At 33.3% G+C, this 21265-nt stretch overlaps 2 protein-coding genes across 5 annotated transcripts; both read left to right on the forward strand.

Annotated features, from left to right (window-relative positions):
- Nucleotides 1-2922: 2922 nt before the first annotated feature.
- Nucleotides 2923-6671, forward strand: LOC132605749 (large ribosomal subunit protein uL18-like). Its single transcript, XM_060318974.1, has 9 exons — nucleotides 2923-3018; nucleotides 4029-4098; nucleotides 4193-4284; nucleotides 4465-4591; nucleotides 4691-4770; nucleotides 4854-4970; nucleotides 5403-5537; nucleotides 5630-5799; nucleotides 6378-6671. The coding sequence occupies exons 1-9, from the start codon at nucleotides 2938-2940 to the stop codon at nucleotides 6484-6486; spliced, it is 981 nt and encodes a 326-aa protein (XP_060174957.1). The 5' UTR covers nucleotides 2923-2937; the 3' UTR covers nucleotides 6487-6671.
- Nucleotides 6672-9458: 2787 nt separating this feature from the next.
- LOC132605750 (mediator of RNA polymerase II transcription subunit 19a-like) lies at nucleotides 9459-17429 on the forward strand. Of its 4 annotated transcripts, none has more exons than XM_060318975.1 (7): nucleotides 9459-9672; nucleotides 12478-12544; nucleotides 14332-14621; nucleotides 14821-15048; nucleotides 15889-15948; nucleotides 16093-16234; nucleotides 16816-17429. In XM_060318975.1, the coding sequence occupies exons 2-6, from the start codon at nucleotides 12514-12516 to the stop codon at nucleotides 16141-16143; spliced, it is 660 nt and encodes a 219-aa protein (XP_060174958.1). In that variant the 5' UTR covers nucleotides 9459-9672; nucleotides 12478-12513; the 3' UTR covers nucleotides 16144-16234; nucleotides 16816-17429. The 4 variants fall into 4 exon arrangements, with proteins under 4 accessions (XP_060174958.1, XP_060174960.1, XP_060174959.1 ...); XM_060318977.1 differs by having other exon boundaries at nucleotides 16821-17429; XM_060318976.1 differs by having other exon boundaries at nucleotides 9459-9658.
- Nucleotides 17430-21265: the final 3836 nt, after the last annotated feature.

Here is a 21265-nt window from a genome sequence, read left to right on the forward strand (position 1 = left end):
TTGTATTTGCTTTTAGTCCAGAGACACTAGAGAACTTAGAGAAGCACTCAAACAGTAGTGTGGTTGATTTGAGATCCCCTCTACAAAATTGTTTATCCAGTTTGTCGACAATATATTATAAATGATAAAAGTACATACCAATTATATAAAAAAAAATAGTACATACTACGCCCCTTCAAAAGACACAATAAATCGTACTACAATGTATAAACTAGAGGTGTATATGGATTGGGTTGGTTCAGATTTTTCAAATACTAAACCAAATCAATTGCGTCGGATTTTTAAATTTATAAATCAAACCAAATCAATAAAATTCGGGTTTTTCAAATTCGCATTCTCTCGGATTATTCGATTTTTTCGGGTTTTTCGCCGAAAAAGTCTTCATACAAAACATATGTCTTTTACTTCAACTATTGTTTTAGTCCTAGTAAGATACAACTACATAAATAAGGTGTTTCTTAAGAAAATAGCACAAAATATGAGATGGGTGATGACATCGTATTAAAATATTCAACAAAAAAGATAATAAAATCCATTAAAATAAGTATTTCTAATTTATAAGCCATAAAGAAAATGACTTTAATCTAAATACTACGTGCTCGTTTGGATTGGCTTATAAGTTGCTTATAAGCTGTTTTCAGCTTTTTTGAGTGTTTGGCTGACCAGCTTAAAGTCATTTTGTGCTTAAAATAAGCTCAAAAAAATAATTGGGCTCATTTGACTTAGCTTATCTAAAGCAGCTTATAAGCCAAAAAAAAAAGTTAGACTACCCAACTTATTTTTTTTTAGCTTATAAGCTGCAAACAACTTATAGGCATAAGCCCATCCAAACAGGCTCTACATTACGCTCAAATAAGTATGACTACTAAGTATTAATTACATGACAAAGAAAAAATTAAGCTATGTATTTTTACGCTCTAAACCAATTATGCAAAACTAAAGAATAGATATTCAACATTACTGTCATTCTTAGTGTTAGAATTGAATTTCTTTTGTTAGCATTAGTGTTGAGTTGGTTTTGATTTGGACTTTATGTGAGTTACCAACATCTATGGGATATAAAACTTATTGACATTCAAAATTCCAAATTCAAACTTAAAATAATATTATAAAAGACAAAAAACTATGAAAAATTTAAAGAAATATTTACAAATTACATTACAAATAAATATTTTTATGTATAAAATATTTTAAAAATCGAATGCATGTATATCGGTTCGGTTTGGTTCAGTTTGACTTTTTTTAGCTAAAACCAAACCAAACCAATTATGGTCGGTTTTTTTTTTTTTTTTTAAACACAAAATCAAATCAAACCAAACCACTATTCGGGTTTTTTTCTCGGTTTGACTTGATTTATCGTGTGGTGCGATTTATTGGTTTGCTTTGTACACCCCTAGTGCAAACCGTGTATAAAATTGTATAATAATTTATAATATCGTCTAATATTAAAAATATGGGCCATTTCGGATAAATATTTTCTCCAAATAAACATAGAGTGTTATTTCCCCTCGATTAAAATGACATTTAAAAAAGAACTTCAGAGACGATAACTTTCAAGCACTGGCATTGTATGTTTTTTCCATTTTTAACAAAGCATGAATAAACAATATATTCACATCTTGTCCTTTTTATTTCTTGGAAAAAAATAAAATGTTAACTTAAGCTTAAAAGTTCGGGTATCAGGCTAATGGGCCGAAAGGCCCAAGTATGAGGAGTGTTTAATTAGGCTTTTCATGTCTGTATTTGAGCTTCAAGTTGCTATTTTTCACAGCACCTGCTCTTTCTTTCCCCTCTATCTCCTATCGCTGGCGGCGTAGGCTAATTGAGTAACAAAAATGGTAAAAATTCCTACTAAAATAAAGTAAATGTTTTAAGATTAAGAACAAGTAAATGTCTTAAGATTAAAAACAAATAATTGCATTGTTTGTACTTCAAATGGATGGGTCTTTAATTTTTGTCCTTCAAATGGGCTGGTCTTTAATTTTTGCTCTTCAAATGGGTTGGTTCATGACTATAGGGGTAAGTTCTTTAAGAACGCACGCATAACTTGTGTATATCAAAAAATTAAACACCATCCCATTTGAAGGCCAAAAATTAAAGACCAGCACAAAATAGGATCAAAAGTGCAAATGACCCGATTAAAAATCATTATTTTTGCGCGGATTGCCCTTCTTTTGGGTGGTCTTTAAATTTTGCCCCTCATATTTGTGGTCTTTAAGCTTTGCCCTTCGCTTGAAAAGGTGGGCGAATATCTAAGGTTCTGGGTTCGACCCCCGCTCAGGCATAAATAAAAAAATATTTTCGCAAGGCAGGACTGGAGTGTGTATGCCGGATCCGACATACAATCCTTATAGAAAAACTAAAGTTATGTCGAATTCGGCATAACTAAAAGTTTGCCCCATAAGACAGAAATTTTCCTTAAGGCATAGTTTAGTTATGCCTTATGGGGCATACTTTTAGGTAAGGCATAACCAAAAGTATGCCCCATAAGGCAAGAACTTTTCCTTAAGGCATAGACTTTGCCTTATAAGACAAACTTTTAGTTATGCTTTAAGGAAAAGTTCCGCCTTATGAGACATACTTTTAGTTATGTCTTATGGGACACACTTTTAATTAAGACATAACTAAAAGTTTACCTTGAAAAGTAAAAAAATAAAAATAAATGCCTCAAGGCAAAGTCTGCCGGAGGAGGCATAGCGAAATTCAAACTCTTCCTTGTGAATTTTTTTAAAATTTTGACTGAGTTAGAGTTTGAACCTGGAACCCATGAATTTTAGCCGAAGGACAAAATTTAAAGACCACAAATATGAGGAGACAAAAGTTAAAGACCAAGGACAATTCTGCGAATTCCATTAAAAATTCTGGCTTGATGCCCAATGGGCCGAAGAAATATGGGCCAAAAGGCCCAAATATGGGTAGTGTTTAATTAGGGTTTTCATGTCTTTATTTGAGCTTCAAGTAGTTCTTTTCACCGCACCTGCTCTTCCTTTTGCCTCCTATAGCCGGCGGAAAAAAATGGTAAAATTCTCTTTTAACTTTTTTGAGTTTTCAGTGAATACATATTGCATTTTTTGATTTTATATTTTACTTCTCAATGCATTATATTACTAAAAAGAAGTAAAAACATGCTACATTATATTTGTAAAAACCTTTTTCTCAAGTACTATATGACAGTATTTGGTGTTAAGAGGACTAGCAAATTTGTTGCTATAGTGTTTTCTTGTTTATGATAATAATAATAATAATATTATTGGTCATACTTTTTATTTTGTTTTATCTTATTGAGATATATGCTTAGTTTGGTTTGCCAGATCTTTTGCTCATTTTTTGGGGTTATGAGAAAATAAAAAAAATAGATTTCTTTTGTTACATTGGGAACTTGAATGGTAAATTTCTGTAACTTTTTTGAGTTTTCAGTAATTACATGTTGCAGTTTTTTTTCCTTTTTTTTTATACTAAAAAGAAGTAAAAACATGTTAGATTATTCGTAGAAACTTTTTTGAATTATTTGGAAGATGTTATTTTACTTAGAAAAACATGTTTGTTTAAAATTTTCAAGAAAATGGTAACTCAGCGGAGGCTAATCGAGTAACAAAAATGGGTAAAAATTCTTTTACTTTTTCGAGTTTTCAGTGTATATGTTGCATTTTTGAGTTTCTATTTTTAGTATTGGGGTACTAGGGACTAAACGACGTCTCGGTACTATTTTCGATCTGAAGTTGGAAACTTATGTTCCGTGACCTTTCAATAGAAACACTCTTCTCTTTTTGAAAAATACATTGACTACAACAACAACAAAAAACCCAGTGAAATCCCACAATGCGGGGTCTGGGGAGGGTAAAGTGTACGCATACCTTACTTACCCCTACCTTAGAAGGTAGGAAACCTGTTTCCGAAAGACCCTCGAAAAAAAAAAGTACACTGACTGTGAATTACAAATGAATGGTTGGTGCAAGCTGCATGAGTTTATGACTGAATGGTTGATATTCTGTTTGAGTGTTTGACCCCTTTGTTGAACTATGATGCAGGCCTTTATCAAAGTCCAGAAGACGAGGCCTTACTTTAAGCGTTTCCAGGTTAAATTCAAGAGAAGGAGAGGTGAAGAGTTTATTTCCCTTCATCATTTTTGGTCTGTTCTCAAATTTGCTTGCAATTTAAGTATCAATAATTTCAATGTTTTGCTACTGTGTAGAGGGAAAGACTGATTATAGAGCCAGGAACAGGCTCATCAATCAGGACAAAAATAAGTACAACACTCCGAAATACCGTTTCGTTGTCCGATTTGTATCCTTTTGCAGTTTTCTGCCCCTATTAGCTTGCAAAGAATCTGCTTAATTACATTTTGTCCACAAAACATTTCCTTATTACTTTTCACTTGATTAATGTGGAAATTATGATAATCATTTATCTGTGATGTTGGAAGGTGATCTTTTCTTCCTTGTTTTATCTTGACATTTTTTTTAGACTAACAAGGACATAATTGCACAAATTGTGTCTGCTAGCATTGCTGGTGACATGGTTCTTGCTTCTGCCTATGCAAGCGAGTTGCCTCATTTTGGACTTAAAGTTGGACTGACAAACTATGCTGCTGGTACTTACACAAGCTATTCAATTTGTTTGTTGTCCCGCATGAAATTCCTTTGTCTATTTATCAGTAAAGTAATAATAAGTGGTTTATTGCTCAATATAGCATACTGTACCGGACTTCTCTTGGCAAGACGAGTTCTAAAGAAGCTTGAAATGGACGAAGAGTATCAGGGAAATCTCGATGTAAGCTAGATTTCGGGATGCTTCTTTTTCGTCCTGTTTGAGTACTTTCTTTTATTTCTAACTTCAATTACACGTTGTTACAGGTCAACGGGGAGGATTACTCTGTTGAACCTGCTGAAAGCAGGAGGCCTTTCCGCGCTCTCTTGGATGTTGGCCTTCTAAGAACTACCACAGGGAACCGTGTTTTTGGTGCTCTCAAGGTATTTGGCTTCCGGATCCTTTTCTCCTGTTTAAAGTCTATATAACATTGCACCAGATCGCAAATATTTGCTTTAGTTGAAAATATTATTCGTGAAACAGCAGCTTTTATTCTTTCTGTGAATTGTCGATTGAATGGTTTTTCAAGTATAGAACATTAGCAACCATTTCCATCTGTCATGAAATTAAAAAAAAAACTTGTGGTTTGTTTGTCTCTCTTAAATATTGTTGGGGATGTTAGGTAGGTCATGTAATAATTCTTCTATCTGAAGGATCATGTTTTCCTTCATTATAAGGTTTAAGGTTGTATTATTCATAAACTTTGTCTATCTGCAATATTACTTGGGTTCAGTTTGCATTGGACGGTGCCACGGTGGGATATTATGCATTAATCATGTCATCTGCGTTCTTCATTATTGATTCTTGGATTTTAGGGTGCATTGGATGGTGGGATTGACATCCCTCATAGCGAGAAGAGGTTTGCTGGATTCAGCAAGGATTCTAAGCAACTTGATGCTGAGGTTCACCGCAAATATATCTATGGTGGCCATGTTGCTGCATATATGACTGTGAGATAGAATTGCTTAGATTGATCTCTTCAATGTTCGTTCTGGCTTCTTTGTTACTCCCAATCTCTGATATGCCCGATATTTGTTTGCAGACATTGACGGAAGATGAACCTGAGAAATATCAGTCACAGTTTAGCTTGTACATCAAGACTGGTCTTGAGGCGGAAAAACTTGAGGAGATGTACAAGAAGGTTCATGCTGCCATCCGTGCAGATCCAAGCCCAAAGAAGTCTGGGAAGCAACCTCCTAAGCAGCACAAGAGGTCTGCAATTTTTGTCTTTATTCCAATTGATCAATCTTTAGCTTTATGGAAAGTGATACTCCCTCCGTTCCAAAAATAATGTTACCTTTTTATAATTAGGAACAACTTAACTTTAAAATTTCCGGTCACCCTTGATGAAATGATTTATAGCCCACACGAATGTCTTAAGGTTTGTTTTAGACCACAAACTTCAAGACTGTTCCTTTCTTAAACTTTGTGCCTAGTCACATGGTACCGGATAGTTTGGGATGGAGGGAGTGCATTATTAGCCTTGTTCCTTATTCATTTCTGCAAAAAATATTATATAGTGAAAAGCATTAGGACGAGTTGACATTCATAGGTACATTAAGTGTAGTGTCCTGCGTCCATATAGGGTCTTCGGTCGCTTCATTTGCTTGAACATGGGACTAGATTGACTTTTCCGGAGGATCATCTTTTCTACTGATTATCGTGCTATGTTACTGTCTGAACTACGTGATGTTTAGATCCCCTAGTGGCTGAAATCCGTTGCCTTTTCGTAACCATGAAATTCTTTCTTCTCCTTTTCTCACTTTATTCATTTTGGTGCTGTTCTGCAGGTACAACCTGAAGAAGCTGACTTACGAGGAGAGGAAAGCTAGGTTGATCGAGAGACTCAATGCTTTAAACGCAGCTGGTGGAAATGATGATTCTGAAGATGATGATTAGTGAACTTGCAGAATAAGAATTTTGAGTTCTTGTTGCCGGTTTTCGAGTAATATTGTTTTTTTTGCTACTAGGTAGAAACCTCAGTTTTGCATGCTTAGTAGAATGAGACTTGAGAGTTTGACAATGTATGGGATTATATTTGCTTCGCGCATTTATTCCATTGAGTTTAAGTTGTCATCCGGATATATGAAGTATTTTCTCTTTTTCAAAATTATTCTAAAAATAGTTTTTTGTTTATAAATTGGAATGATCTTTTGGTTTCTGTGTTTCAAGTTTGAAAAAGTGGTCTTGATTAGTAGTTCAATGATTTATTTTTTGCGTTCATAAAAATTCGATTTCGTTTCAAGTGAAATGTGTGTACTTGTTATCTCATTTGCTTAACTTTTCTGGATAAAACTACAGTAAACAAGAATTTTTTTTTTTAAGGGAAACCATTTTTTGTATGACATGGTTGTCTCGTTTATTTAGTTGTAAAATCTTTCAAATTGGAAGATCTGAAATCGATTAGAAATATCACATAGCTTATGACAAATCTTTGTTCAGAATCTTTCTAATTTTGATTAATCTAGCACAAAAGATGATGCAATGATTTGTTTATTACATAACAAGAAAATATTCCATGCATAACTAACGAAAGCTAGAATTGTGATTATATTGTTCATGAATGTAAAATTACAATCTGGTAGTAAAGAGCTCATGTTCAGAATGATGTGTGCAAATTTCGGATTAACTTAATTAGCTTGCTTTAAAACATTCATAGCACTGAATTTAGTGTACTTTAGAATTATGAATTCAAATATAATATTATTTATTGAAAATTTTGTGAATTTTCATATATAAATTTATATCTCTCGTTTCAAATATTGAGTTTGGATGAACCCATTATCGGCTCTTGTAATTTTATATGATCAAAATGGTAGTCTTATCAACAGTCAAGAGATCACAATTCTACTTCAACGTTCTCGCTTTGAGTTACGAACTCACAATCATTAATCAAATTCTCAAAATTTATATGATTAAAACATTATTCTTATATCTCAATCATTGAGTTAGGGGACTTTATAAATAAACTTCAAAACAATGCAATGATCGAGAGGTTACAATTTAAACAGTGATATCAATGAGTTAAACATCAACAACTCTATTGCCTTTGTTACTCAATTGGATTTCTATTAAATATAAACGTCCTAAATGACTTCTTGACCACTATTACAACAACAACAACATACCCAATATAATCTCATAAGGCGTACCTTACCTTTTCCCTTGTAGGATAGAGAGGTTGTTTTGATAAACCCTCGACTCGACCACTATTAAATTGCATAGATACCAATTCAACAACAACAAAACAAAAAAAAACATACTTTCCTAAATGACGCAAAGCTCCATATTAACCCGTGCATAATCAGGGACAATTCACGTAAGAAAAACATAAATATTACTCTCTCCGGATCAAAAAAAGCGCTCACTTAGCCTTTTTTTCTTAAGTAAAAAAGAGTGTCCACTTATTAAATCATGAAAGAATTAATTTTTTTTTTTCAAATTTGTCCTTATTAAGTGCTATGTAATTAAATCCCAATATCTATTTAATTAGAGACAGTTTAGTCAAATTACCAGTATTTTTTTACAGGAATTAATATTTTTTTAAAGAACATGCAAATAACTAAGTAGACACACTTTTTTATTGCGAGGTAGTACCATATAACAACATCAACAACAACAACAATAATAATAATAATAATAATAATAATAATAGGTTGACACTTTACAATATAATTAAAAATAGAGGTCCATTTCCCCAATCTTTCCTGAGCCATTAGCCAATAGCGAGAAAAGGACCAAAATCATCCATAATGTTTGGGTTTGGATCAAAATCATACATATTCTTTCACATGGAGCACTAATAGTACATTATGTTTGCATAAGTGGTGCACTTTTAGTCAAACTCCCAAATAAATTTAACGGAAAAGAACAAAAATGCCCCTGAACTTTTAGAAAAAGTATAAAAATACCCTTTATTCATCTATTTTGCTAAAACTACCCCTCAATTCAAATTTTTGGCTCATTTATTCCCCTTGACTAACGGACAACACTAATTTTTTTTTAAAATAAAAAATTGCACATGACATTTTATTACTGAAAAATTGATTTATTCTTTTACAAAGAAATCTGAAAAATTGTTATTTGTAGAATAAGAAAAAATAATTTTTCAACATCCGTTTCTTTAAAAAACAAATGTAGTAAGCCTTTTATATATATATATATATATAACAGAATTGGATTTTCATTAAAACATGTGGAATTTTTTTAAGTTTGGAAAACTTTTTTTAATGGGTGGAAACCCCATTTTTTTTTTTTAGAAAATTCAATTTTTAAATCTGAAAAACTGATTGTTTTTTTAAGTAAAATGTGCAAAACTAATACTCCATAATTTTCTTCTAGATTTTAAAAAAAGACAATTTTCTGGTTTTTTTTTAAACATAGTTTTTCCATAAAAAAATTAATTTTTTCAGGTTTTTATAAAAATCCAATTTTTCACATTTTGAAAAGAAAAAAAATTAGTGTTGTCCGTTAGTCAAGGTTTTACTCGTTAAAAAAAAGTTTTTCAAATTTAAAAAAAAAATCAAATTTAAAAAAATTCCAAGGTTTCAGATTTCTTTTTAAAAGAATAAATCAATTTTTCAGTAATAAAATGTCATGTGCAATTTATTTTTATTTTTTTAAAAAAAATTAGTGTTGTCCGTTAGTCAAGGGGAATAAATGAGCCAAAAAGTTGAATTGAGGGGTAGTTTTAGCAAAATAGATGAATAAAGGGTATTTTTATACCTTTTCTAAAAGTTCAGGGGTATTTTTGTTCTTTTCCGTTAAATTATTTGGGAGTTTGACTAAAAGTGCACCACTTATGCAAACATAATGTACTATTAGTGCTCCATGTGAAAGAATATGTATGATTTTGATCCAAACTCAAACATTATGGATGATTTTGGTCCTTTTCTCGCCAATAGCATATCAAGTCCGCGAAAGAGGAATTAGGGTTTTTAATTTCAATTCAATAAGATCCAAATTCATGCTAAATTGCTAAACCCTAAATCCTGATATTCTTCAATATACTCAATTTCTAGCTTCAATAACATCTTCAATTGGAGAAAAATACGAGATTCGTCTTTCGCTGGTACCCTAATTTGAGTATGTTTTCTTTCTACTTTGAAATTTGAAATTACTCTATGTTGTAATTTTGAAGTCCCCTATGTTATAATATTTGAAAGTTTAAATTCATATTTGTTGTATTTTACTACCTCTGTCCCAATTTATGTGACATAATTTTCTTTTTAGTATGTCCCAAAATAATGTCACCTTTGTGTAATTAGAAAAACAAATCAACTTTAAAATGCCCATTTTACCCCGCCACACAAATGTTTAAGTTTTATTTTAGACTACAAATTTTAAAAGTTTCCGTTTTGTTTCTTAAACTTTGTGCTGAGTCAAATGATGCCACATAAATTGAGACGGAGTAAGTAGTTGTCTGTGTGTCAAAATGATGAGAAATTTGAACGATTACTGAACTATGACCCTGTTTGGATGGGCTTATGCCTATAAGCTGCAAACAGCTTATAAGCTAAAAAAATAAGTTGGGGTAGTCTAACTTATTTTTTTTGGCTTATAAGTTGTTTTCAGCTTATAAGCTGCTTTAGAAAAGCTAACTCAATGGGCTCAATTATTTTTTTGAGCTTATTTTAAGCACAAAATGACTTTAAGCTGGCCAGCCAAACACTCAAAAAAGCTGAAAATAGCTTATAAGTTACTTATAAGCAACTTATAAGTCAATCCAAACGGGCTCTATGTTTGTAACGGTATTTGGCTTTTTTTAGTGAATTTGAAATATACTGGCATTTTTAGTATGTCAAATTTTGGTGCTGCTAAATGTGGTCTAAGAGTTTGAAATTTGAAAAGAGGTCCAATTTTCCCTCTTTCCTGAGCCAATTAGCCAATAGTATCTCAACTCCAAATTCATTCTAAATTGCTAAACCCCAAATCCTGATATTCTTCAATATACTCGATTTCGTGCTTCAATAGCATTTTCAATTGGAGAAAAAAAAAAGGATATTCGTGCTTCGTCGGAACCCTAATTTGAGTATGCTTTCTTTCTACTTTGAAATTTGAAATTACTTTTTGTTGTAATTTGGTAAATTTGAAGTCCCCTTTGTTGTATGATTGAAAATTTGAATTCCTCTTTGTTGTATTATACTCTTTCTATCCTAATTTAAGTGTCTTAATTTCCTTTTTGGTCTGTACCAAAAGGAGAGTCTTTTTTTATATCTAGTAAGTTGACAATTCTAACATAAAATACATGCAAGTTTAAAACCACAAGATTCATAGGACATTTTAGTACGTTACACATTTTTAATTTAGGACCACAAAATTCAAAAGTTTCTTTTTATTCCTTAAACTTTTTTGACCACTCAAACTAAGACACTCAAATTGGAAAGGAGGGAGTAGTTGTCTTTTATATTTAAACCCTGAGATGAAGATGTTTGGTAAATACTGAAATGTGTCTGGTATTCGAAAATTTGAGTGAACTTGAAATATACTGGCATTTTTAGTATGTCGAAATTTTGGAATTTTGGAAGTTTGTTTGGATTGAGTATGCTTTTCTTCCTACTTCGGAATTTGAATTCCTGTACGTTTTAATTTGGTAATTTTGAAGTCCTCTATGTTGTAATTTGGTAATTTTGAAGTCCTCTATGTTGAGTTATTCTCCCTCCGTTTCAATTTGTTTGTCTTGTTTTGACTTGGCATTGAGTTTAAGAAAATAAAGGAGACTTTTGAATCTTATGGTCTTAAATTAGAGATATGTAGAATGTACTCAAATACCCTTATGATCTTGTGATCTAAAACATGCCATTTGGAAAGTTGAAATTAAGGAGTTGCTAAAAAGGGAAAGAGTTTAAACGGAGTAAAAAGGAAAGTAAGACAAACAAATTGAAATAAAGGGAGTATAATTGGAAGTTTGAATTCCTATTTGTTGTATTATTATAGTTGTGTTTTATATTTAAACTCTGAGATGAAGATGTTGGATTAATACTGAAATGTGTCAATTGATGAGAATTTGGAACAAATACTGAACCTTATTATAAGAGCATTTGGCCTTTTGAGTGAATTTGAAGTATACTGGCATCTTTAGTATGTCGAAATTTGGATTTTTGCCACTAAAAATGGTTTAAGAGTTTGAAAGTCTACTTATTTCTTAATGAGCCAGTACTATTTTATGTTAGGATTAATTTTTTTGGTCGCTTGTCAATTGAGTACTGGTCGTTTTTCAGTCTTGTGTTCGCTATTGGAAAATTTAGTTGGTTATGTGAAGTGTTGTAGAACTAAACTTTAGGCTGATAAAGTAAATGTGAGATAGTCACTGTGCTTCCTGTGTTTGTGCCCACACTAAAATCCCTGTATCCATTGCAATTGTCTAGCCTTTTCCAGCATCTTACAATCAACCCCACCACACACACACACAGAGCTGTGGGCTTCCATCGTTCCGTGCTTTGGAGTCTTGTACTTCTTGTGAAAGAAAATGCATACTGCTGGACATTGTGTAACTTCTTATCTAAGTCCTTTTTTTTGCCCTTCAATTTCATTGCATGGTCAGTGAGAAACTTTCACATCCCTCTGGATGTGGGGCTTCAGATGAGTTGATCTCTTCGTGAACCCACGTTTTAACTTGTCTCATTAGTTTGGCATATAGATGTTTTATACAATTTTGGTTTGACTAAACTCATCCATGCCAAACCCCAGGCAGCTAAGTGGTTTTTACTTCGTAAAAATATTGAGATTGATGCTATTTATTGGTTCACCATGGTGGTTATTAAATCAGCTTACATTCAATAATTTGTATATGGCCATTGCCATTTTGTTTGCATTCTGATCCTATAAGTAAGTGGACCATTGCTTAGCTAGATTGTTGTGGACATTGGCTTACCTACCAATACTTTCCAGGAAATAATGGTCTATTCATGTGCTGGGCGCTAATTGATGGATCCGGACAACAAGACGTTTGGAAGAGGTATGATTCTTACTGTGATCTCCGAACAGTCTCTTTGCATGTTAAGTAAAATGACTAACGAAGACATTCGACTCTACTTGGGTCCTTGCTGCATGCCTAGGTTTTGATTTAACGTGAAAAGCATTGCGATCAGTACTTTATGTGAAGTTCCTGCGCAATCTATTTGGTGTTGAATTTCTCTTTTCTGTTTCCCTTTTTGCTTTTCTTTTGTGGTGTTATTGTTTTCACTTTCAGGTAGTAGAAGTGATTGATTTACTTCCGACTTAAATTGCCTATTTCTTTTGCATTCCTAGTATGGAGCCAATATCATCTTATTTGGGAAATAAAAGAAGATTAGTGATGAGAGTTCTAAAGCTTTTTGAATGATGTTTTGCAAAATATGTCCTTGCAAAGCAATGTGTTACATCCAGCTTCTTCTTGCAGCATTTGGATGATGTTGGCTGTTAGTGTTATGCTGTTAGGGTTACGAATTTGGTAACAAGATCTAACAAATAACTAAAAAATGATTTGAAGTCTTGCCAAAGGGGTTTACAGTTTGCACACAGTTAAGGTGCTGTAAAGGTTGTGATTGCCAAAAGAATATTGTGCTTAGTTTGTTGCAGAACCAAACCAAAAATAAAAAGGATTGTAGTACTTAGCATTTAGTTGAGTTCTGATATTGGAGTTGACAATTGAAGATAATACAGAAAAGCAGAGGAGAGATATTAACAGCTAAGTTGCTCGGACTCGGGTGCGGGTATCCGATACAAGTACGGATCCGAGTTTCGGATTCGGCAAAATCTAAATTTTATGATTCGGGGGTGCGGATCCGGGTGCGGGGATTCATCTAAGAATATTCAAAATTATAAAATGTAGAGCTATAAATTTTGAGAGGTATTCTATGAAAAAACTTACATGAGACAAAAGTTCTACTCCCTCTGTTTCAATTTGTTTGAACCTATTTCCTTTTTAGTCCGTGCCAAAATGAATGACCTCTTTCCTAATTTGGAAACAAATTCACTTTATGAATGATTTACAGCCACACAAATTTTCAAGGCTTATTTTGAACCACAAGTTTCAAAAGTCTTCCCTCTTTCTTAAATGTCGTGCCCAGTCAAATGGGTTCATATAAATTGAAACGGAGGGAGTATAATATTGAAGGTATGTCATTTCTGATTTCCCTTGTCTTAAATTTGTTTTATCTTTAATTTTGAGAAATCAAAATCTCAATTTGCCCCCAAATTTGTTGATGGACTCCGCCACTCCGGTCAAAGTATCTGAAGTTGGTTGACCGTATCCCGGACGTATCCAGCTCCCGCTCCCGACCCATGTTGAGACGGGATCGGTACCAAAAACGGAGAGTCCGCGCAACTTAGATTAACAATATTGCATGATGAGCTCTTTTTGGCAGACCATCAAAAAGAGAGCATTCAAGCTCTCAACATCAACCGAGTTTTGATATTGGAGGTGATAAATGAAACTAATATAGAACGCAAAGGAATTAAAGTATGGGATTGTGAGTCTTGTAGCCGACTTACCATTTAGCAATAAATTTGAGATCTGACCTTTAATAGTTGTGAGTCCTTTGTCGTACGTCGCATGTGCTTGTTTTGAAATATATTTATCCCTAAAAATCTATTTAACCCATCTCTCAGAATTCTGATAAAGAGTTTTACTTGCCTTTATAAAAAAAAACTGATGAAGAATTCAAAGATAAAGCAATTGGCGCTCTGATCTTCTTCTCCTTAAAGTCTGTTCATTTTAATCAAGAGGCTTACTGTGGTTGATTGGTCCAAATACATTATTAGGGCCAAGAGAACTTACAGGCGCTGTGGATCTTATTACTCACTTCAAGCTGTTGCCCCATCACGAGTTCTTCTGCAAGAAGCCTCTTCCATTGTCAATTTCAGACACACACTACCTTCACAATGTGGTGGGAGACACAGAAATTAGGAAAGGGGAAGGGATGCAGTTGGATCAGCTTATTCAGGATGCTTCGTCTTCAAAAGAGACAAAGTCACACATCGAACCATTCGACTTAGATGCTCTTAGAGAAGCTTTTCAACTACGTGAAACAGCTCCAATTGATCTGCCTCCTGTAAGAAATCTATTTGTGAAGCTTGAGTTATATAAGTACATTTGATTCAACATCTTTAAGTAACCCTTTTATTCCTCTGCAATCTCTGAAGCTGGAGGCTCAGAACTGGAATTTTTTCTCAAATCCCGCGCTTTTCTGTAATGCCAGTTTCCCTGTTTTCAGTAATTGCTGATCAATAGGTCTTTTTGGTGTTTCATAGTCTGAGAAAGGAATCTCCACTGTAGCTGGAAAGTCTAAAAGTGAGTCGAAAGACAAGGAGAAGAAGCATAAGAAGCACAAGGATAAAGACAAGGAGAAGGACAGAGAACATACGAAGCACAAACGCCGTCATAAAGATCGAAGTAAAGACAAGGATAAAGAGAAAAAGAAAGATAAAACTGGCCATCATGATTCTGGTGCTGACCATTCAAAGAAACATCATGAAAAGGTCTGCTACTAGCAAAATTTAAGAGTTAATATGATGATTCTCCTGGCATGTGGTATACTGTGAATATCATGTGGTTGTTTCATATGCAAGAAGTTTAGAAGACTGGTTCACAGTAAAAGCCACTTAATAATTGGCCTCAATGGTGTCTTTACTGGAAATGCGTTACTAATGACAGAAATACTTTTTTAATAGGTGCCACTGGAATCTTGTTGTCTGTTTCTCTAGCTTTTGTGAACTTTTACTACATCGTTTGTCATGTAGCTTATAAGTTGCATTTATAGGATTCAAGTAGAATAGAGTTCAGGGCAATAGGTTTATCTTCTTGAGTTCTTGGGGAATATCTGGCTCAGAGTTTGTTGAATCAATTGTTGCTTGACTTTCATTTTTTAGTTACTGTGGCAAAAGTTAGCCATTTGATTTAGTTTAATCAGATATCCGTTTCATCGTCATTGCTTTGACTAGTCTTTTTCTTGGAACAGTAGCTTCAAGTTCGAGTTTGTTTGATTTCTCTCATCTTACTGGATGCTATATACTGAATTTATGAGAAGTTGACTGTGTAATATTTCTCATCGTACTGTATGCTATGTACTGATTTAATGAGAAGTTAATGTTGTGTGCTTTCTCTATGTGACAATTGTGGGTAATTTTTCATGTTTGATTTGAGGTCTTGGCCTAGTGGAGCTTAGCTATTGAGCTGACTTGTTGGGATCACTCTTGCTGTGAACAATTCATCCCAGATTTGCGACACTTTTAGGACTTTAGCAAATAGCTATAATGTCACTTTACTCTATTAAATGCTTTTGTATGACCTCACTGATTTGATCTTTCTGATGATATCAGAAAAGGAAGCATGCTGGCGAGGAGGATCTTGATGATGTTCACAAACACAAGAGAAACAAGGTAAGATAATATTGTATTCAATATGATATTTGCGGATGTTAAGTTCGTTTCTGAGCTCATTATATGGGCAGTCTTTACACTATATCGAGACCGTACCTTCACCTTATACTAATGGTGATATTCTTACATGCTGAAATGTTGCAGCACAAGAGCTCGAAGATTGATGAAATTGGTGCAATAAAGGTTGCAGGCTGAATGTTGCATGTACTACTATAATTTATAGTCCTCAGGTGTTGCAGTGAAGAATTTGGAGGGATCCTTATCTTACTATTTTGAAATATCCAAGGTAGGGAAGTTCTTGTTCTGCTATATCCCACCAAGTGAAGAACTTTATGGCATGCCCAAGTGTTCCCATCTGTGCCATCTATTATACAATGTCTATATCCTTCTTGCATCTGCTTTCCAAATTTTCACTTTTGCGGAAAAAGGATTGACTAGTTATCGATGTCAAAAGCTGTTTGGGCATCCTGTTTTGTAGTCATTAGGTGCTCATGAGGTTCACATTTACGACTAAATAAGACATGCTTTAAAGTATATCAGTTTGTGGATATTGAACGATTTGCATTTGTTGGATAAAAAGCAGTTTCCTAATGGCTTTTAGTGTCCCTACTCCCTTGCGCTTATCTAAAAAAGGAGAAAAGGTTCTTAGTGTCTGTTGGTATACATTGTGTTGCAGAATGGAAGGGTTGCCGAGGCTTATGAAAAAGATAAAAATGAAGAGTTACCTTTTTTTTTTTTTAATACATGAGTTATTTGGCATTGCATTCTGCTTTTTGTATCTACTTTTGGTTTTTTTTACCAAGAGCAGGGCACCTCATCATACTATTTGTTACGTGCATAATATTTCGGTTTCTCTTTTGTGTGCAGAATAGCCTCTGGACTAACTAGAGAATGCCAAGAGGATGAATTCACCTGTTGAAGTAGATTTTAGTCAAACGTACAAACTGCTGAAAGACCAACCCCATTGTATCATATTAAAGGGGCTTCTTTAGTTAGCAATGACATTGAAAACCTTGATCCCCTCTTTTGGTTGTCTTACCTTACAATGATTAATTATTCGTTCTTCCGTTCCCCATCTTTCAGGGGCTCTCATGTCGATTCTTAGTCTTAACCAGTTGCGGCATTGGCTTAAGATGATCGTTGGTCGGATCTCGTGTCATTTATCAAGCTTTAGTGCGACTCATCAGCATTTAAACATCGAAAGAGGGAGAAAGCGGGGCAAGACTAGGTTTTTAAGGATGTAGGAATATGTATTGTATGAGGAATTGTAGTTGCTAGGATTGAAGTTTTTGTTGTATATTCTAGGATAAAATGAAATCAATATATTCTTTCAGACTCGGTAATGCTCGAGATTTTTGTGTGCTCCAGAACTTTGTTCAGCTAATAATTCTTAATGTATCACTAGTGATGAACATGTAAAATTTTGGCACTTGTTCTAATATTTTGGAAGCTGCAGTTCACTGCAAATGATTTTGAGTTAATATTGATGAGGTTATCTATTTAAGGCATAGTTCCTAACAACTATATGATTCCTCTGCAACCATATTGATATCGTATAACAAATCAACCTTTTTTTTTCTTTTTTTTTTTAAATTATTATATATTAACATACCATTTTCATTAATCAAAAAGTGAAAGTTACAAAGCCAAGCCAGGGCAGACCCCCAGCTTCCAAATAAAATCATTACTAAGCTTAAAGTAGGATCTACTTAAACTAGAACAAAGACAGACGGTACACTACTTCAGGCTAAACAACATTACAATCAAAGTAAAGGACAGCAGGCATATCCATTGAGCTATCTTTCTCCCAGTGATATGCTGATGAAGAACAATCTCTCTACATACCCAGCAGCATTGAAGTGATCCCTTTGGAACCCCATGGAGTTCCTTTCCTGCCAAAGACAATAAATCCACCATGCCAAAAACATAGCTAGTGATGAAGCAACACCAGATTTGCTTTTAGCTATTCTGCATATCCAGTGCACCTCCTTTTGCCAAGTTCCCACAGTTCTGTAGTGACCTAGCCATTGTTGCATTCTACTCCAAAGGTTTTTATTGAATGAACATTCAAAAAACAAGTGCTGAAAAGTTTCTACACCCCTGTCATAAAAGATACACTCCATGGACACATGAATACCAAACTTTAGTAATCTATCAATAGTGGAGAGTCTTTGTTGAACAGCCAGCCAGAATGTTCTGTAGTAGCATGCTCTTCCAAGGGACTCTAGGCAGTTAAGGGATCAGCAGGCTATAAGCTCTACTAAGATCACCGTGTAGAGTGTGCAATTGTAGGATTGTTGTCCTACAGTCAATAAATTTCGTCACTACCCAAGCTGCAGTCTTGGGAGTTTGCATTGTTTCCAAATCTCTGCTTTTTATATAGTGATAGTGAACCCATTTGATACATAGAGAATCCTTCTTCTGAGAGATAGCCCACAGTTGTTTCATCACAGCAGCTTTATTCCATAACTTAAAAGTTGATAACATTTAGTCCATCTGCAGCAGATGGTGACAAATTTTCTCCCAAGAAACCAGTGCCTTTGCTTATTTGTCCCACTCTTGTCCATAAGAAAGATCTGCAGACTGCTTCTTTGATGAGCTGAAGTCTCCGAGCATAAGAGCATTCTTGATGACCAGCAACTAATTCTAGAAGTGATCTTTTTTACCAGAGAAAGATATTAACTTACCTAAGTTAAGTCGGACCTCCCTATAACAGCATCCGCATATAACAACAGCTTTCTATAATAGCCAAGTCTTTTCGGAACCAATTTTTTATGTTATATTTTACTACTCGCATTTCACCTATAATAGCAACAATTAATTTTATAACAGTATGTTCTTTGTAAAATTACCCCCATACAATAGCTATGTTCTTTTTTTGGTAATACAATAATTAACCATTTATAAAAATAGAATATTTGCTACTTACCAATAATAAATGTAGAGATTTTGACCAAATATTGATCCTTTAATACACTATTTAGGACAGAATATTATATGAATCTATATATTTTCATCTTAAGTTCATCATTAAGAGATTTTTCTTTCGTTATACAAAGTGTGATTAAGTTTAGAATTTGACAATTAAAAATGAAAATTAAATTTTACGCATCTTTTTTGCCTATAACAGCGAAATATTATTTAAATTTCAAAACTGTTATAGGTGTATAACAGTCATTCTCTATAAGGGCCAATTTTTTTTTAATCCAACGATGCTGTTATAGAAAGGTTTGATTGTTGTTTCTTTGTGGATAGTGGCACCCCTAGATATCTGAAAGGAAGGTGTAACAACCCAATATTATTTTCAGGTGTCTAGAATTACTCCCTTATTCATAGTTTATTTAGTTTTAGCGGCTCTTATATCGAAGCGGATAATTATGAAATATATTCATATAATATGTATGCATATATATTTAATTGTATATAATTTATATCATATAGTATATAGGGGAAAGAATACTAATGTCCCTTACACAAAATAATTACCTTTTCATGCCCCTTTTACTATCATACCCCCAAAATTATTTACCCTTTCTACCCATTGTAGCTTTTATAGGTAATTGTCTCTTTTTCTTCTTTTCTTTTTTATTTCTTTATTCCTCTTTATTTTTCTTCTTTTCTTTTAATTTCTGGTTTTTTATTCTTCTTTCTCCTTTTTAGTTCTCTCCCCCCCCCCCCCCCCCCCCCCCCAAATCATACTATTTTTTATTTTCTTTTTCACCATAATATGATTCCATATTTAATTCTATCTCCTTTCTTTTCGTTTTTTTTCCTATTATTTTTATTTCTTGTTCATTTATTTTTTCCCAAATCATACTATTTTTTATTTTTCTTTTCATCATAATATGATTCCATATTTAATTCTAGCTCCTTTCTTTTCGCTTTTTCTATTTTTTTATTTCTTTATTTCTTGTTCTTTTTTAATTTCATTTATTCTTTTTTATTTTTTTATTTTTTTTATTTTCATAATCTAATTTCATTCACCTTTTTTGCTATTTTATTTATTATTCTTTTTTAATTTCTTGTGATTTTCATTTACCTTTTTCTCCTTTTTTAATTTTTTTCCCTTTATTTCCTGTTCTTTTTCATAATCTAATTCTACACACCTTTTGGCTCCTTTTCTTTCGTTTTTTTAATATCAATAAAAAGAATAACTGATATATCATATTTTTTAATTTATTCTATTTTTTCTATATCTCAAAAAATAATTATTCTAGCATATAATAAGATTGTATTACCATGATGGTATCATGAAGGACTGCTAAAGTCCTTGAATAAAACAATCCCCGGTCCTATATGATACTACAATGGTATAAAAATATACTGAGATGGTATCATGGAGGACTGCTGCAGTGATGTCCACAACCGCCCAAAGAGTGACAGATTTTGTCCAAAAAGTATATATCATATACTGACAGGGTATCATAGAAGGTTGATTCATTCCTTCAAAAAATACTACTCAATCCTCTATGATACCTACATGGTATATCATATATTGACAGGTATCATAGAGGATTGGCAGTTCATTCCTTCAAGAAAAACACTCAGTCCTCTATGATATCATCCTGATATATACTACTACATGATGCCATCGCAGTATATTCCTTCAATGAGACACTCTTCAACAACCTTACGTGATACCATCATGATATATACCATATACTTAGATGGTATCATGAAGGATTGTTGAAGTCCTTGAATGCAACAGTCCCCAATCCTCCATGATATCATCATGGTATAAAAATACACTGAGATGGTATCACGGAGGACTTCTTGAGTCCTTCACATGTGTCAACAGTCTTGCATTGGTATATCTTATACATAGATGGTATCACGAAGGACTGCTTCAATCTTTCAAAGAGAGTCCTTCATGATACCATCATGGTATATAAATCTACGCAGATGGTATCATGGAGACAACTTCATTCCTTCAATGACATTTCTCAATACTTCTTGATACCATCTGCGTAGATTTATATACCATGATGGTATCATGGAGGACTCTTTTTGAATAGAGGTTTGGTTTATTCCTTCAAGAAAAACACAACTCAATTCTCTATGATACCCACGTAACCTCATATACCAAGAGGGTATCATGAATGACACCCACACATGATATATCATTCTTCATAAAAGAGCTTAATCGTCTATTTTAATCTTTATATCATTTTATCAAGTTAATTTTTATAAGAAATTAGAGTCATATTTTTATGTAAATTTTGTTTTCACTTCCAAAAGAGATAAAAATATATTTTCTATTCATTTAGATTTTTACAAATAAGCTAGTGACTTTAGTGTTTTTTTAATTACTTATTTT

Source organism: Lycium barbarum, chromosome 8 (genome assembly GCF_019175385.1).
Source record: "Lycium barbarum isolate Lr01 chromosome 8, ASM1917538v2, whole genome shotgun sequence".
In the NCBI taxonomy this organism is placed as follows: domain Eukaryota; kingdom Viridiplantae; phylum Streptophyta; class Magnoliopsida; order Solanales; family Solanaceae; genus Lycium; species Lycium barbarum.

Excerpts from the sequence above, each read along its gene's own strand:
- LOC132605749 (XM_060318974.1), top strand. The coding sequence starts at position 2,938 with ATGTCTTTATTTGAGCTTCAAGTAGTTCTTTTCACCGCACCTGCTCTT. Across the intron at positions 4,099-4,192 it reads TAAATTCAAGAGAAGGAGAG|AGGGAAAGACTGATTATAGA; the intron begins GTGAAGAGTTTA and ends GCTACTGTGTAG. Across the intron at positions 4,771-4,853 it reads AGTATCAGGGAAATCTCGAT|GTCAACGGGGAGGATTACTC; the intron begins GTAAGCTAGATT and ends ACGTTGTTACAG.
- LOC132605750 (XM_060318975.1), top strand. The coding sequence starts at position 12,514 with ATGGATCCGGACAACAAGACGTTTGGAAGAG. Across the intron at positions 12,545-14,331 it reads CAACAAGACGTTTGGAAGAG|GGCCAAGAGAACTTACAGGC; the intron begins GTATGATTCTTA and ends ATACATTATTAG. Across the intron at positions 15,049-15,888 it reads CAAAGAAACATCATGAAAAG|AAAAGGAAGCATGCTGGCGA; the intron begins GTCTGCTACTAG and ends TGATGATATCAG.